At 45.8% G+C, this 15233-nt stretch overlaps 2 protein-coding genes and 1 long non-coding RNA gene across 3 annotated transcripts in view; 2 read left to right on the top strand and 1 right to left on the bottom strand.

Moving 5' to 3' along the window:
• LOC135378915 (uncharacterized) overlaps positions 1-15233 on the bottom strand; it is a 385731-nt gene that overhangs the window by 339499 nt on the left and 30999 nt on the right. The window contains exons 2-4 of the mRNA XM_064612080.1: positions 8571-8715; positions 7234-7375; positions 6965-7149 (exon numbers count right to left, since the gene is read on the bottom strand). Of these exons, the coding sequence (XP_064468150.1) occupies positions 6965-7149; positions 7234-7375; positions 8571-8693 (450 nt within the window). The 5' untranslated portion in view covers positions 8694-8715. The remainder of the gene's footprint in view (positions 1-6964; positions 7150-7233; positions 7376-8570; positions 8716-15233) is intronic.
• LOC135379154 (uncharacterized) lies at positions 814-3512 on the top strand. Its single transcript, XM_064612402.1, has 7 exons — positions 814-876; positions 1735-1771; positions 1870-1947; positions 2067-2144; positions 2282-2392; positions 3311-3358; positions 3436-3512. The coding sequence occupies exons 1-7, from the start codon at positions 814-816 to the stop codon at positions 3510-3512; spliced, it is 492 nt and encodes a 163-aa protein (XP_064468472.1).
• On the top strand, positions 4711-5859 carry LOC135378918 (uncharacterized). Its single transcript, XR_010418629.1, has 4 exons — positions 4711-4891; positions 5367-5395; positions 5456-5678; positions 5744-5859. It is a non-coding gene; the product is annotated as an uncharacterized LOC135378918 (long non-coding RNA).

The following is a 15233-nucleotide window of genomic DNA, read 5'->3' as shown; positions in this document are numbered from 1 at the left end:
ATATCAATGCCTGAGAGGGCTGGACAGCTGCATTGGCATTGACACGTCACCATGAGTCTGCCAATGCAGCCGTCCACCCCTCTCAGGCATTTGAATTGCTCGTTCCCGCTTGCCGCCAAGTTGACGCACCACGGAGAATTGATACCGCTAGCATTGAAACCGCTAGCTGCACTGTTTCTTCTTCTTTTTTTTTAGTTTGTGCAGGAGCTCAGAAAAAAATCTGCCATTGGTCAACTGACTTTTCAGTGATCACTGTCACCAGATTGTTTGCCCATTCTCCATTGCATTTTGTCTTGATGCTGGTTCGTTGGCTTTTGCGCTTTACCTTGTTGTGAATTCTTCGTAGAAGACAAGCGCTGGAAAACGGAAGCGTATGGAGCAGTGCAAACGTAGGCTGGAGCTCGGCCTTCTTGACGAATTAGATGAAGCCGATGATGACTGCCTTGTACTACAATCTGAAGGAAGGAAGGTGGAAAAACAGCTGGCACGCTGCCAAAGGGAGCTTCGTCGTCACAGAAAAGCTAACTTAGACCTTCAGGAAGCTCTGGCTGCAAAAGTGATCGAGGCAGGTCTGTGATGTTCACTGCATAGAACTGTTACAAGTTCTTGAAGGGCGGCACAGATGACAGCTGCTGCTGTTGTTCAGGCCATCCTTTGTATGGAACCAATTGCTCGGTTTGCATGCTTTGCTCGTTTCAGTAATTGCGTGCTTAATTAGTGACTGCGTACGCCTCAAGCATAGGTCTGTTCATGTTGCAGACTTCCTGAGGACATCACTTCACTGTGGCTGCTGCCAACGACGTGTTATGAATGATGCGAGGTGGTCTGGGGTCGGATTCAAAGAGCTCGTGCGACGGAATCTGTCGTAACCCCGTCGTACGGGAAAGTTACGACGAAGTGTAGATTCACGAAGGGCGCGCGTCGCAAAATCTTCGCAGCTTACGGCGGAATCGTGCGAGAGCTCCCGAGCAGTCTTACGAAGAAAGATGGCGGCGTTATTTGGCAGCGGTGGATTTGGAGACGGCAAACAAAGACTCCGTAATACGCGCCAGCGCATTGCACTTTGCCACAGAACCTTCGAGACCATCCCCGAAGTGACATTGAGGCACTTTTTTGCTTGGTAACCTTCAACAAATGTTTCAACTTTGTGCTCCGTAAAATCGGGTCGCAGGGATTTTTCAAGCATCCCCTACACCACACTAAGACACCCCCAACACCCCTCCAAATTGTCTGCAGGAAAGGCAAAAGAAGCCATAAAAGCTGCAAAACCGAGTGCCACACACCGCTTACAAAACACCCTCACCCACCCCCTCCCCGAGACGAACATACTTGGAATATATTTGCTGTGTCATCGAACGCGTTCCGCCTGTGATTGCATGGCATCCATTATGGCTACCGAAAGTATACCGAAAGACCGGAGCACGTGCAGTAACAAAACATTTGGGGACGAACAACTTCGTCTTCTTCTAATGGGACGACTCTTATTGGTGCGATTACAAATTTTCGTCATCGTTACCATAGCGAAAACATAGTCTCGCACCGTTTGGCTGTTTCTCTCCGAGGTGCACGTGACAGGAAGCGAGCAACTTCCCCTTCCTCGTCAAAACGGGTACCCTCTCCACTACGATAGCTTTGTGAATCGCGCTTAGCACGCCGTCGTACGCGCGTCGCAGGCTACGACGTCTTAGCGCATCTTAGCGTAACTTACGATCGCGTTTGTGAATCCGACCCCAGGTCCACAATCAGCCCGTAGTGGTCAGCACCTTTGAAGGTATGATGCTCTTCTGTATTGTATAGGAAATTCTTTGCAACATTGCCATTACTGGTTTTGTAATCCTTGGCCAGATTCTAATGTCAAAATCCTCACAGGAGCTATAGCCGGCAAGGGCGTTCTCAGGTGGGGTGGTGACTCTACCATCCCTGAAACCACCATTACTACCTTTGAAGGTAAGGTGTCTCATGTTGTGTATCTTAATGACCACAGAGAATCCTCTGTCTGTTCTTGTCCCCATTTGGTTATTGCCATGACCACCCTTGGTCACTTTCTAATGTCAAAATTATTCCAGGAGCTGCAACAAGTAAGGCCGTTGCCAGGCGGGTTGATGACTGTCCCATGCCTAAAACTGGCATCAGTGCCTTCGAAGGTGTGGTGCTCTCTTGTTGTGTATATTCATGACCATATATGATTATGTGTTCTCTACTGATCCCTATTTCGTTATTCCTATGGTCAACTTTGATTTTTGGAACCGTTGCCCATGTTCTGATGTCAAAATTTGCCCAGGAGTTACAACAACCAATGACGTTGCTGGGCAGGCTGACTCTGTGACATGTGGCATGGCTTGGGAGACTGACAGTGGAGGCGCATTGGAAACTGGCATCGGAATCCCTCAAGGTGTGCTAATCTTTTCTGTCTTCCTGCCGATTGGTGTTAAACCAAATTCCTCCCCGGATTCCTAGCCTGCGCCGGTCAGCAACATCCATTTTGTCGTTTCCCTGATATGCTGTTTGAGAGCTCAAAAGATTCTGCTAGTGTGAGACTTGTAACGAAAGAGAGAGAGAGAGGTGTCACTTTGACAGATATTTCACAGCTGTCACCAGCCCCTATTATTGATTAGGCAGTAGGCCAAAACGACAGCTTAGAATACTGGTCATTTTTTGTAGCCCTCATTCACTTCAGGTGCGCCAGCCTGTGCATGCCGATCACTCGAGGTGAATTGACAACATGCATAAATCCCAGAAGCTAGCGCTAAACGGTGCATCATGGGAGCCCGTTTGTTCTCCGATGCTCTCTCTCTCCTTCCTGGTGGCATCAGCCTCGGAAAGAAGGAAGGTGCAAGGGGAACGAACAGGCTACCAGGATACACCATGTCACTGTGGTTACTGGGATTTATACATATCGCCGATTGACAGCACCCGAATTTCTCCACAAATTTAAAAAAGCACCCGATTTTTGCCTTCTAAATTTGGGATGTCATCTAATCCGAAAAAGTCACACTTTATGTGTACAGCGTGTTGTTAAAAACCAGAGCATTCAACTAGGAAAACGATGAGTGGAAAATGGAGGCTTGTTTGTGTCACTTGAGCTAGAAACAGGTGCTACCTTTGATGTAGCACTTGGCTGTAACTCAAGTACCAGAAAGAAAGCCTCCGGTTTCCATTTATCGTTCTTTGGGAAGCGCTATGGCTAGTTTCGTAACGAACCATATATATGTATCCAATGGTGTGCTCCTCCACCTTATTTTAGTGACAGTGTGCTAATGTGATGCATTTGAGCACTGCTCAATATGTGACAAAAGTGTGAACATTTCAGATGCCGCAGAAATGGAGCGGGAACCTTTGATGTGCATCGGAAAGCCTGGTAAGGACTTCATTAATGCATTTAGTCTTGTTGTAATTTTAGTGTGCAATGTTAACAGTGTCCTGATGTGGCTGCAGTGCAGACGGCATCATGCGATACCCGCAGAAATGCTCAACGTGGCTTTGGCGTCACAAGTGGTATGCCTTTGGTGTAATCTTCGCTTGCAACAAGGCACATCAGACCTAAGGCCTCAAGTCTTCAATATTAAACATAATCATTGATCCCGCATGGGCACAAGAAGTGTTATTGGAAGATATTAGACACTGTCTTTTTTAATCAAGACAGATTTTTTTTCATTCAAAACCTAAAAATGACAAGCCGACTATACTGTTTTTGCATATTATGTACACAGTGCGGCGGACGTTTAATGGTCGACATTGCGCACCTGTGTGCAACTAATCAACTAAAACTCGGTAATTCCCTTCTTATTAGCATCTTCTGGGAAAAAACAAATAGAATTGTAGCCCTCCCTCAGAGTCATTTGCCCTACTCAAAACGTATCTTGAAAAGTGCGTGCACAGTCAATTATTCATTCTCAAAAATTATGTAAATGACCATCATCATGGCGGTGGAGCGGAAAAGAGCGGTGTGCCTTACGTTCACACCAGAACGGCTTATCTAGGCATCTGCTCCAATCGATCAGTCGGCTTGGAACGTGTAAGGCATCGCGTGGTATTTTCATCCCTGCTCTGGTGCACTTCAATCAGCACTTCCTTTATTTCCACTACATTTCCGTGAAATCTTTGTCCTTTCGATATCTGAGCACACAGGCACCTATTTTGAGGTTTTTCCGAATGGTATGGATGTTTCTGACGATGGCCATAATTCTACTATTTCAGTCTCTCCTAGAGGCTGCTAATTACAAAGTTAATGGTCGAATGCTAGTTAATCAGTTGTTCTGCAGGTGCATAAGGTTCACCATTCAACTTCCACCACACCGTGCATACGACATACAAAAGCAGAATTAGCTGGCTGTTTTAGATTTTGAACGTTTAAAACTGTGCTGCCATAAACATGGTGTAAGTGGGTTTGGCATGGCAGTTGCATTTAGGAGCATAAAAAATACTTGATGAAATCTTAATTGCAGTAAAATTAATTCTTGAATTGAACTGTGAAATTTTTTGCTGTTGAGTCCTCTTTTTAATGCACACAGTGCTGCCGTCATGCATTTATTCAAGTCCATCAAAAGAACCTTCGTGTGGCATCTGAAGTAATAGAAATGAAGTTATAAAGATGGCCCTTTAGCCACTCCAACCCTTTTCTCTAAGAATAAGCAATATTTCTAAAACCTCTAGTATCACAGAATTGCTGCTTAAAATTCACTCCATTGTTGCCATGCATATCTACTGAGGCTGATAGTGGCTGGTGCTGATAGTGTTTACAGATGTGTTCACGAGATCCTCTAAGTGCTTACTTCTGCCTGACAACTAGCTCTATTTTATCACCATGCAGATAGCAGGCATAACGTGGAATGCCAGGAGGAACGGTTTCACAGTGGATCTGCTGGGAAGCAGTGCATTGTTTCTCGAACCGGTATCTCATTTCTTCATCTATTTATTTTCATATAGCATGTCGCAACCAGAAACACACTTTTTGTTGGTACAACACTTAAATTGTTCACTTCCTGAACAACCTTCGATTTTTTAAACTGGGGGTTTGCGAATGTTTTAAATTTTGGTAACGAATTCATTTTTTTAAATATTTGTATTCAATTCAACAATTTCATTCACGACATTCGTGCATTGAGGGCCCAGAGGAGAGTTCCAGGATTCAATGTCACTGTATTTCCTATGTCACGGCTGTGGCCTGTCGTGCAAGCTGTATTTCCAAAGACAAACCAAATAATTCTTTGTTACAGATGCAGTATGCATGCTGAGATTCCAAAGCTGAAATGAAATTATATTCAGTTCCAAACATCTGTCCTGACCGGACTGTGTACTTCTACGATGCAACTGTTCACTTCCCTTATAGTGCTTGATGACTGATCACGATTCAAATAAATTTTCAGGGCAACCTCTCAGTGGGGGAGAAGACAAGGTAAAGCTGTTTCATGACCATTTCTTGGTGTTGCCCTCCTGTGACAACCTCTCATTGCAGGTCGACATAGGATGCTCCATTTTAGTTGACAACTCCCGGTGGGTCACTGTTCTGTCCCAAAAAGAGGACATTATGTTCCTGAAGGAAGGAATAGTTGCTATTTGGGGCTCAGCGGTCCTGAAAAATAGGACTGTAACAGGAACACTTTCCAACACGGCTAAGGCAAAGGGGCAAACACATGTCGCTCCGGCGCTCACGCCAAAGAAGTTGGATGCACTGAAAAGTGCGTAACCCGAGTGCTATGTTTTGTCTGCTCAGGATTTAAGCTGCGTAAACTTCCTCTGACAGGTGCCTACCTACAACGCTTGAAAGCCAGGGGCGAGACTGCAGAGGCCATCGGCAAAAAAAATGTCCGAAGTTCGAGCGACTTTAAATGACAAATTATAGTCTCTCAAGAAGCCCTACTTTGGTCTCATGTCATCAGTGGGTTGCGTGCATGGATTAGGATTGGCGTAAAGATGTGTGGTGTCTGGCGCTGTACATATCCTCCGATCCCCTGGCCCTGAGGTATGCTGAGGTATCCTCAGAACCGTAGGACCTGAGGTAGCCTCAGGACCTCAATACAGTAGAGTTTCTTTAGAAAATCATTTTACATTTTTGTAAACATTGAGTCCCGTGTTCTCCACTTTGTTCCGCGTTCCATCTGTGTTTTGTCCTTCCTCAGACTCAAGGAAATGTTGCCGTTCTCGCCGTTCAAACAGCTCACCTGTTGCGCTACACCTCGACAACTGAACAGCCCAGCCACAAAACATGCCGTCAAATTACTGAGCTTGTAAACTTGTAAGCCTTCGCGTGGATGTATCAACTTGCGCACTCAATAAAGAGCAGACGATGGAAGCTATCACCATTTTATAAAGGGAACCGTCTATGCCTTCCGCAGATGCTACGCGAATATTTTCCAGTACGCAAATTTGCGATACAGTGACATTTGGGCTTACCCCCTATAGTTTGATTGGACTGACACTGAGAGGCAAACGGCAATGACCACTGCGACTACGAGAAGCAAACAATCGCCGAGTGTCGTAGAAGCAGCTCCATCTAACATCCGAACTGTACGGAGCACCTCTATGGCATGTACGTTTGAGCGCATGATGTAATTTCCGCTCCCCAGTTGGCGTGCTGCAGATCACAAGTTCGGTCTCGCGTGAACAACAAAAAATAACAGTCATAAAACAGTTTATGCAATCGTCCCAGCATGAAATTCGAGTGGTTACTCATTTGAGCGCGAACTCACCACGAGATATCACTCATATTCAGTTTCTTATATGCAAACGCGCCCAGGTCTGCTCCGGAAGATGAACCTCTTGGGCCGAAGCAACACCATTGTGGACCGCCAAGGAGTTCTGGCGACGTTTGATATTCGTATCGAGAACTGGTGCTCTTACAGAAACATACGTGGTTACAAGAGCTTCGTAGCCATGTAATAACGAGCAATACACTTCACAGAACAAATGTACAATTACTCAGGTTCCTAACTGTACTTGTGAGGGCAATGATCCAAAGGCTTACCTGGAGGAAGAAGAATTTGGGTTTTCCAGCCAAGCTTGGACAGGCTTCATCCGTGAAATAAGCGAAGATGTCTTGTGTGTTAAACTTTTGCCCATCGCCGCAAAGTATGAAATCATCGTCCCCGTGACTCAACACGAAGCAGGCGAAGCAATCTGAGCTTAAGTCCTTCCCAATAGCCTCTGAACCTGACCGAAAAAAGCAAAAAGATATTCGCATTCCAAATACTGCAATGCTGTACTGGGCTACAATAATCAAAGACCGCGTCTTACACTCTAGAAGAGCACATTCCAATTCTTTCTTTGTGCGATCGTTCTTGAAATCAATATCAAAGCGAAGGACATCAGCAAATACTTCTTGAATTTTCTTGCAGTCTTGTTCGGTGCCCCATCGTGGCTCCTGTCCAGGAACATTCTGCATGACACGAGAGTCATTCATTTGGGATTGCTGAGGCGCGGGTGGGAGACGAATCTGCTGCTTCTTTACAAGGATGTGAATTACAAGCAGTCTTATCATAACTTTCGAACGCTGTCACAGTTTCTGTAAATAGAATATCTGATGCACACACTGACAGAGACGCAAGTGCTCCCTAACACACACGAAGGTAGAGCACATTGGCATGATGCGAACTAGTACCGGTACTCGTGCATTCAGGTTACCCATACGCGTAATAATAATGCCATCAATGTCGATCGATTTGGGATAGTCTTCCCAATGTGGCGACATTCATACTTAAGTAGCACAGAAGAGAGTCCTACATTCGAAAAGAATCTCATGAAATGACTGCCAGGTACGGAGTTCATGTGTTGTGAACATTCAGTGCAGGAAGTATCGTTTTTGCATTGTTTTCTTTGTTACGGATGCGTCGTACATGAAGCTAACCAAGCAGCCAAGCATCTTGGCCCAATATTGGTTGAAGATGTTTTGCTGCTTAAGTAACGATCATTACATACATGTAATCCAACAACTGAATCTACAATCGATTTCGGGGACATGATTTTGACGCAGGAACAAGGAAGGGTGCACGAGAGAGCAAACTGTGCCCATTTCAGGAACAGAATGCGCAGCAAGTAAGATCCTAATCTAGATCAATTAATATGCCAATATAGAACAGAGAGGTTTACAAAGACACGACAGCTGTGTTTCTTGCGATACCAATAGATTCTGCTTCTTACGTGGGTTATCCAAGGGGCTCCTGCTTTCAGTTTTCCACCCTTATAGCATCGTTTACAAAAGAAGATTTTCCCAGTGTGAAATTGCATTCATACTTAAAATGAGATGTTGAGTTGCTATGTGCGCTGAACCACAAACTTGATAAGAAATATCTCCGTGAGACAACCTCTTTTTACAACAGACCCGTTAGAAATGCAGAACCCGTATTTTTTTTTCTACACAAATTCTCAACTCCACCAATCAAGGTAATCTAGTAAGAGACGAAAAATTTAAATCCCTAAAGGGCACCTATGTAGAATTACACAGCTCAATAGGGTCCAGTACTCGACTGGATTTCCCCTTGCTACCTGATTGCGGCATGGCTCTCTTCACATCGTTTCGGCCATCTTTTTCTGTACATTTTTAATATATGCCACTACAGGTAGGTATATCTTACCTTGATATTTATAATGAGACATGTTCCACGCCTCCCGCCTGCCTGGTGGTAGGTCTTGTAAAACAATTCATCCTGAGAGCATTCTGTAGGTATGGTATAACCCCCGCAGCCTGCTTCGGTCATGTCAGGGCCTACCCGTGACAAACTGTAAAGGAATCATGCAATTTGATTTAATATCCACAATAATTGCAGTGAAGACACCACACGCAGATACACGCAACGTATCCATAACTTATAAACCCGAGACTGGGGGACAAAAAAGGACAACACAAACAAGGTGTCAACGTATGCTAGAGGAAGACTTCGCAATGATGCGAAAAAAAAAGTGAACGTCATACCACGCACGAACCATCGCCTCAATACCGAAATCAACATTAGCGTTAATTTTGTGCATGTAGTTATTTCGTAATGGTGACGGTAGCAAACAGAAACCGAAATGCAGAGTACAGAAACCACAGCTCCCAGCTGCGACAGTTCGTCCGCAAAACGACACCGTGACGTCATCCGCGTCACGGCGGCTTTGTCACCACCTTTTGAAATTGTATTCTCCTCCCTATAAAACAATAAATAAAAATAAAAAATGAGTAGGTGGTCGAATAGGATCTAGCTAATATGTGATGATGTGTGGTGTTGGAATTGGGTCCCATTCATGTGAATCCTATTGGATCCCATTTTCAGGAACTTATGGCACCTTATGTAAATGGTCTCATTACGGTCCTATAAGATGCTACTGGGTGTCTTCCAATATATTCCCCTTCGTATCCCTCTACAATATATTGTATATGACTATGGGAGACAGCAGATGCCGTTCTCCGCTGTTGCTTTCTATGACCCTACAGGTGTTATCCGACTATTGTCTTGACTGCAACAGTCACAAGACAACAACTTCTGCTTCGAAAGTAAACAATGACGGCTTGCCACACATGTCTCTGAATGTAAGCAGAAATAGAAACACACACATTCATGTTACAAAACAGCATATATTATGACTGTATTTAGTCGTACACGTTTTCCAGAAGCATGCACATTACAACATAAAAACATGCGTCAGTGCAATGTTATTTCATTGTATTTTCATTCTCGCACAAGTTCACTATGGAAAGCACAGTTCCAAAAGAAACATTATACTCAATATACTATTCGGGTAGGTTTCCCTAGACTCACTCCATTGATTCCATGTCCAAGGCATAATCACTGTCAATATTAAGTCAGACGTCTAGACGTTTTTCCATAAAATGCATAAAAGCAAGGCCATTTTTGCATGGGGAGGTAAAACACAGGTTGATGATTTGTCACTGCACATGCAATGTACATTCACAAGCATTACGTTAAAGTTGTTAAATGCAGTTCACGCACAGGGCCGGTGAGAGGGTGGCAGACGGGATTAGAGCCCCGGGGCCCGTGCCTTTTATGAAAGCATTCCACAGCTCCTGTAAAAAACAGACAGAAAACATGCGAAGAAATATAAGAGCGAATCAACAATATAACAAAAAAATCTCTTAGCGACATAACTGGTTCCTCTCCTGCCATAGTGACAGATCAACACATAAGAGGAGCAGTAGTAAAGTTCTATGCCTCATTTCGCAGTACACTACGTTTACTCAGTCAAAAAAACAACAACACAAATATTGGACTGGAACCGTAGACGGGTATAGTCGTAAAGTTTGCCTGTTTACGCAATAAGCGTGGTACAGACCTCGCTAAAGCAAATAGTGGCGCTGGTGATGTCTTTGCCTAGTTCTTTGTGCTGCTTGCTTATGATGGCATGCACATACGATGAAGCAGTTTCTGGAAAGCACGTTTTTAACAAATAATAAGATTAGTAGACGTCAATATCAAGATACGCCAGTCCAGGAGACGGCTTACCTGGCGTGAACACCTCATTGGAGAGGGCAGCTTACAGCTGATCGTTATGTATTAGAAAATTCTCCCTAAACTCCTTCAAGGTCTTTGTGGGCGTATTTCTCTCACTGACTACAACCTTATGGTACTAAGTCATCGTCCTCATCTCCGGTTGGTGTCTCAAGGAACCATTTTACTGCAGCCAAATTGACCTCCAGCTTCTTCACTGTTCGTACTTTCTTTCAGTCAAGCCTGCCAGTCTGTATAGAGACCATATTTGATAGTGCTAAAACGTGGGATACAAGACTCCAAAGCAGACACCACAACGACGACCACCCGTCACTGATTTCCAACTGCATCCATTCCAGTTTCATAGGCTCGTGTAAATGCTAAAATAATGGAGGAAAGAAGAAAAGGAGGCGCACCAACGGCTCTTCGGCAGAAGAGATAAGCGTGGATCAAGTGGCGTGGGGATAAGAGGTGAATGAGAATGAGAAATCGCAAATGTTTTCCTTGAAAGGCTGGTATTACGGACGATGGGAAAGGATGTGTAGTAGATAAAACTAAGAGGTACGGAGGGACAGCGAAAACAACACAAATGCTTACTCGATTGTCCAGATCATCGCAGTATCTTAGAAAGTCAACTTATTGTAAGTGGTAACACCATTGAGTGTGTGTCACATCATTCACACATCAGCTCTGTGTCACTGAGCTGTGTGTCACTGGTGGGTTAGTAGACCATACTGCTCGTTATAATGTATGACGTGTATGCCAACGAAAAGGTACTAGCATGGTGAAAGGTTGTAAACACGAATCTGCCAGAAAGCAAAATGCATGCGACTTTTTCAGCCATGTTAGCTAATTAAGAAAGCAACGGTCAAAGTAATGTGCCTTTTAGCTTGGTTACATTCTTAGACGAGTAACCAGTACAGGTAAAAACTACTATTGCTCCAGGAGTAGTAGTTCCCAGCTGTCAGTTACCTTTTCACATGACTTGTACAACTCTAACTCTAATCTCTATTTACAACTTTCTAGTGACTCTCTCCCACATTGACTTTTCTGCTGACCGCACGTATTAAAAATGAAACACTCCGTAAGTGTTTCAGGAATGGACATATGTACTGAAGCGACGAAGAGGTGGTCATGGGTACTGATGTGGCTTTATAATTTGTCGTAATGTATCGTATGAAATTCGATGGTTGCACAAAGCACGAAACAGACTCGAAAGGAATGCGCGCGTGTCCAGTGTCTGACTTGTCGGACACTACACTCGAAGAATCTAAAATAATATCTGCTTACAAGAACCTGAAGTGAGCATAAAGGGACTATGAAATTTCCCGAACCCCCATATATGTATACTTTTTTTAAAAATGGAAACTGTTCTTCCCGCCGAGAAGCTAATATGCCAGAAACTTTTTGGGGCCAAATCACTCCACTCGTGAGCAGCACACACTTCAAGTGTCTCTTTCCCATTCCTCCTCTCCTCTGCGCTTTCTCCCGTAGATCGTATAAAGCATGGTTCACACTAGTGCGTTTTCATGCGTGCGTACGGATGCGTGCAGTGGTTCCCGTGGCAACAGGTGCGAATGAGACCTTACTCAGTGAAACGCAAGGAGTTCGCCCAGGCTCAACTTTTTCCAACGCACGCACCGTCCCGCATGGAGAGAACCAATCATGAAGCCGCGTTCTGGGCATGCGCGCTTCTATCGTCCTACTGTTCATTGCTTCAACATGCTGCCGTAAATATGAAAGTATCCTCGCATGGAAGTAGCCTCGGAAGGTCTCTCAGAAGCCTTCTTGTTCTGGAAAGTCTGTACGTCAACACTTTGTAAGAGAGTGGTAAGTGTCTCCCGGGGTGTGGTCACATTAGGTCCTTCACTAGCGGGAATGCCTCATCGCCTAGTAGGACGCAAGGCATGCTTGCAGATGTTCCCGGAAGGACAAGTGGGTCAGGCAATTTTTCACAATCATTCAACAGATCACTTATATAGCTGTTCTCGAAGACGCGTCCATCACTTCTCGACCCACATTTTCCCACACCCACCATGGCGAATGTGTATGGTGCGTCACAGGTTGCAAGAAGAAAAACGCTGTGTGTGCCTTTCTAGTTATAGTACACAGAGCCACATTTTGCAGGGGCTTGAATGGCTACATGTTTGCCATCCACCGCACCAAAACAATTTGGAAAGTTCCAAAAAGCCCAGAAATTTTCTGTTATCTTTGTGAGAGCGTCCTTCGATGATGTCTGTAATTGAAGGTGTTTGGTGTAGAGCTGGTGATAACTGGGCTACAATTTTAAATAATAGTAGCATAATTGCAACATACTGGCAGGTAGATAGGATGTAGGGCGTTCATGATAGCTTCACAGGTCTCCCGGATGACAATGCTGGTTGTGGACCTCCCAATACGGTAGTTCGAGGCACATAACCTTTGCGACAAATTACGTATGAATATACATAGTGATGCACGTAAAAGAATGAGAACTACTCATGCTCTCCTCAGTGTTAAACAGAGCCATTCAGCCGGCGATATTGATTGCCGGAACTATGTATTCTGTTTCTCGATCAGAGGACCCACGAGTGACAGCAAGTCATTGAACCTTGAATGTAAACCAATATATAAGTAACGTTCCCAACGAAATGCACGTCCGTAAAAAAATGTGAGCGCGCTAAGAACCATACCTCTCTTCCGACATCTGGAAGTAGTCAAAGAAATCTTGACCGTCACCTTGGCGCATGTCTCGCATCAGGTGCTGATATTCACCAAAATGATGCCACGGCACCAGCAGATCTCGAGACCCCGACCCGTCTTCGTCCGCGCTGCTCCAAGAGCCATGCAAACTGTCTAAGCAAACTGTGCAACGAGTGCCCAGTCAACTACATATGCATGTTCTAAATATGTCATGACACATCGAAGAGCCTTGTTAGATACGCTTTCATCGGAGTCCTCGTTTTCTGTCACATCGCACTGAGACGCTGCTCCCAAGCCTTCCACCATTTTTGCTTCTCACAAGCGGATGCGACGCAAGGCACTCATTGGCCGACTTTTCCTGTCCCCACATGTATGTGAACGCTCTAGCCGAGTGTTCTGTACGTACGCGTACGCACGCAGCCGTGCGTACGCATTGAAACGCAATAGTGTGAACCCTCCTTAACTAACCTTAACTTCTGCCATGGCGCACCAATCTAACCAACTGCTTCACCATCCGTCAACATCGGAACGAGGCCAAGCACGTTATTTCACCTGTCGCAAGGCTTCTCCCATGGCGCACCAATCTAACCGACTGCTTCGCCGTCTGTCAACATGGGAACGAAGCCAAGCGGGTTATTTCACCCGTCGCAAGGGTTCTGCCATGGCGTTCCAATCTAACCGACTGCTTCGCCGTCCGTCAACATCGGAACGAGGCCAAGCGAGTTATTTCACCTGTCGCAAGGCTTCCGCCATGGTGCACTTATCTAACCAACTGCTTCGCCGTTCGTCAACATGGGAACGAGGCCAAGCGGGTTATTTCACCTGTCGCAAGGGTTCTGCCATGGCGCTCCAATCTAACTGACTGCTTCGCCGTCCGTCAACATGGGAACGAGGCCAAGCGGGTTATTTCACCTGTCACAAGGGTTCTGCCATGGTGCTCCAATCTAACCGACTGCTTCGCCGTCCGTCAACCTCGGAACGAGGCCAAACGAGTTATTTCACCTGTCGCAAGGCTTCTGCCATGGCGCACCAATCTAACCGACTGCTTCGCCGTCCGTCAACATGAGAACGAGGCCAAGCGGGTTATTTCACCTGTCGCAAGGCTTCTCCCATGGCGCACCAATCTAACCAACTGCTTCGCGGTCCGTCAACATCGGAACGAGGGCAAGGAAGTTATTTCACCGGTCACAAGGGTTCTGCCATGGTGCACCAATCTAACCAACTGCTTCGCCGTCCGTCAACATCGGAACGAGGCCAATGGAGTTATTTCACCTGTCGCAAGGCTTCCGCCATGGCGCAGCAATCTAACCGACTGCTTCGCCGTCCGTCAACATGGGAACGAGGCCAAGCGCGTTATTTCACCTGTCACAAGGGTTCTGCCATGGCGCACCAATCTAACCAACTGCTTCGCGGTCCGTGAACATCGGAACGAGCCCAAGCGTGTTATTTCACCTGTCGCAAGGCTTCTCCCATGGCGCACCAATCTAACCAACTGCTTCGCGGTCCGTCAATATCGGAACGAGGCCAAGGGAGTTATTTCACCTGTCGCAAGGCTTCTGCCATGGCGCACCAATCTAACCGACTGCTTCGCCGTCCGTCAACATGGGAACGAGTCCAAGCAGGTTATTTCACCTGTCACAAGGGTTCTGCCATGGCGCTCCAATCTAACCGACTGCTTCGCCGTCCGTCAACATCGGAACGAGGCCAAACGAGTTATTTCACATGTCGCAAGGCTTCTGCCATGGTGCACCTATCTAACCAACTGCTTCGTCGTCCGTCAACATCGGAACGAGGCCAAGCGAGTTATTTCACCTGTCGCAAGGCTTCTGCCATGGCGCACCAATCTAACCGACTGCTTTGCCGACTGTCAACATGGGAACGAAGCCAAGCGGGTTATTTCACCCGTCGCAAGGGTTCTGCCACGGCGCTCCAATCTAACCAACTGCTTCGCCGTCCGTCAACATCGGAACGAGGCCAAGCGAGTTATTTCACCTGTCGCAAGGCTTCTGCCATGGCGCACCAATCTAACCGACTGCTTTGCCGACTGTCAACATGGGAACGAAGCCAAGCGGGTTATTTCACCCGTCGCAAGGGCTCTGCCATGGCGCTCCAATCTAACCGACTGCTTCG

Source organism: Ornithodoros turicata, chromosome 1 (assembly GCF_037126465.1).
Source record: "Ornithodoros turicata isolate Travis chromosome 1, ASM3712646v1, whole genome shotgun sequence".
Lineage (NCBI taxonomy): Eukaryota > Metazoa > Arthropoda > Arachnida > Ixodida > Argasidae > Ornithodoros > Ornithodoros turicata.
Note: the sequence above shows the minus strand (reverse complement) of the source record. Positions and strands in the feature narration are given on the sequence as shown.

What these genes read in the sequence shown, in the direction of transcription:
- LOC135379154 (XM_064612402.1), top strand. Translation starts at nt 814, where the DNA reads ATGCGAGGTGGTCTGGGGTCGGATTCAAAGAGCTCGTGCGACGGAATC. An exon ending in TGGCATCAGTGCCTTCGAAG is followed by an intron (nt 2,145 to 2,281) that starts GTGTGGTGCTCT and finishes AAATTTGCCCAG; the next exon opens with GAGTTACAACAACCAATGAC. An exon ending in TGGCATCGGAATCCCTCAAG is followed by an intron (nt 2,393 to 3,310) that starts GTGTGCTAATCT and finishes TGAACATTTCAG; the next exon opens with ATGCCGCAGAAATGGAGCGG.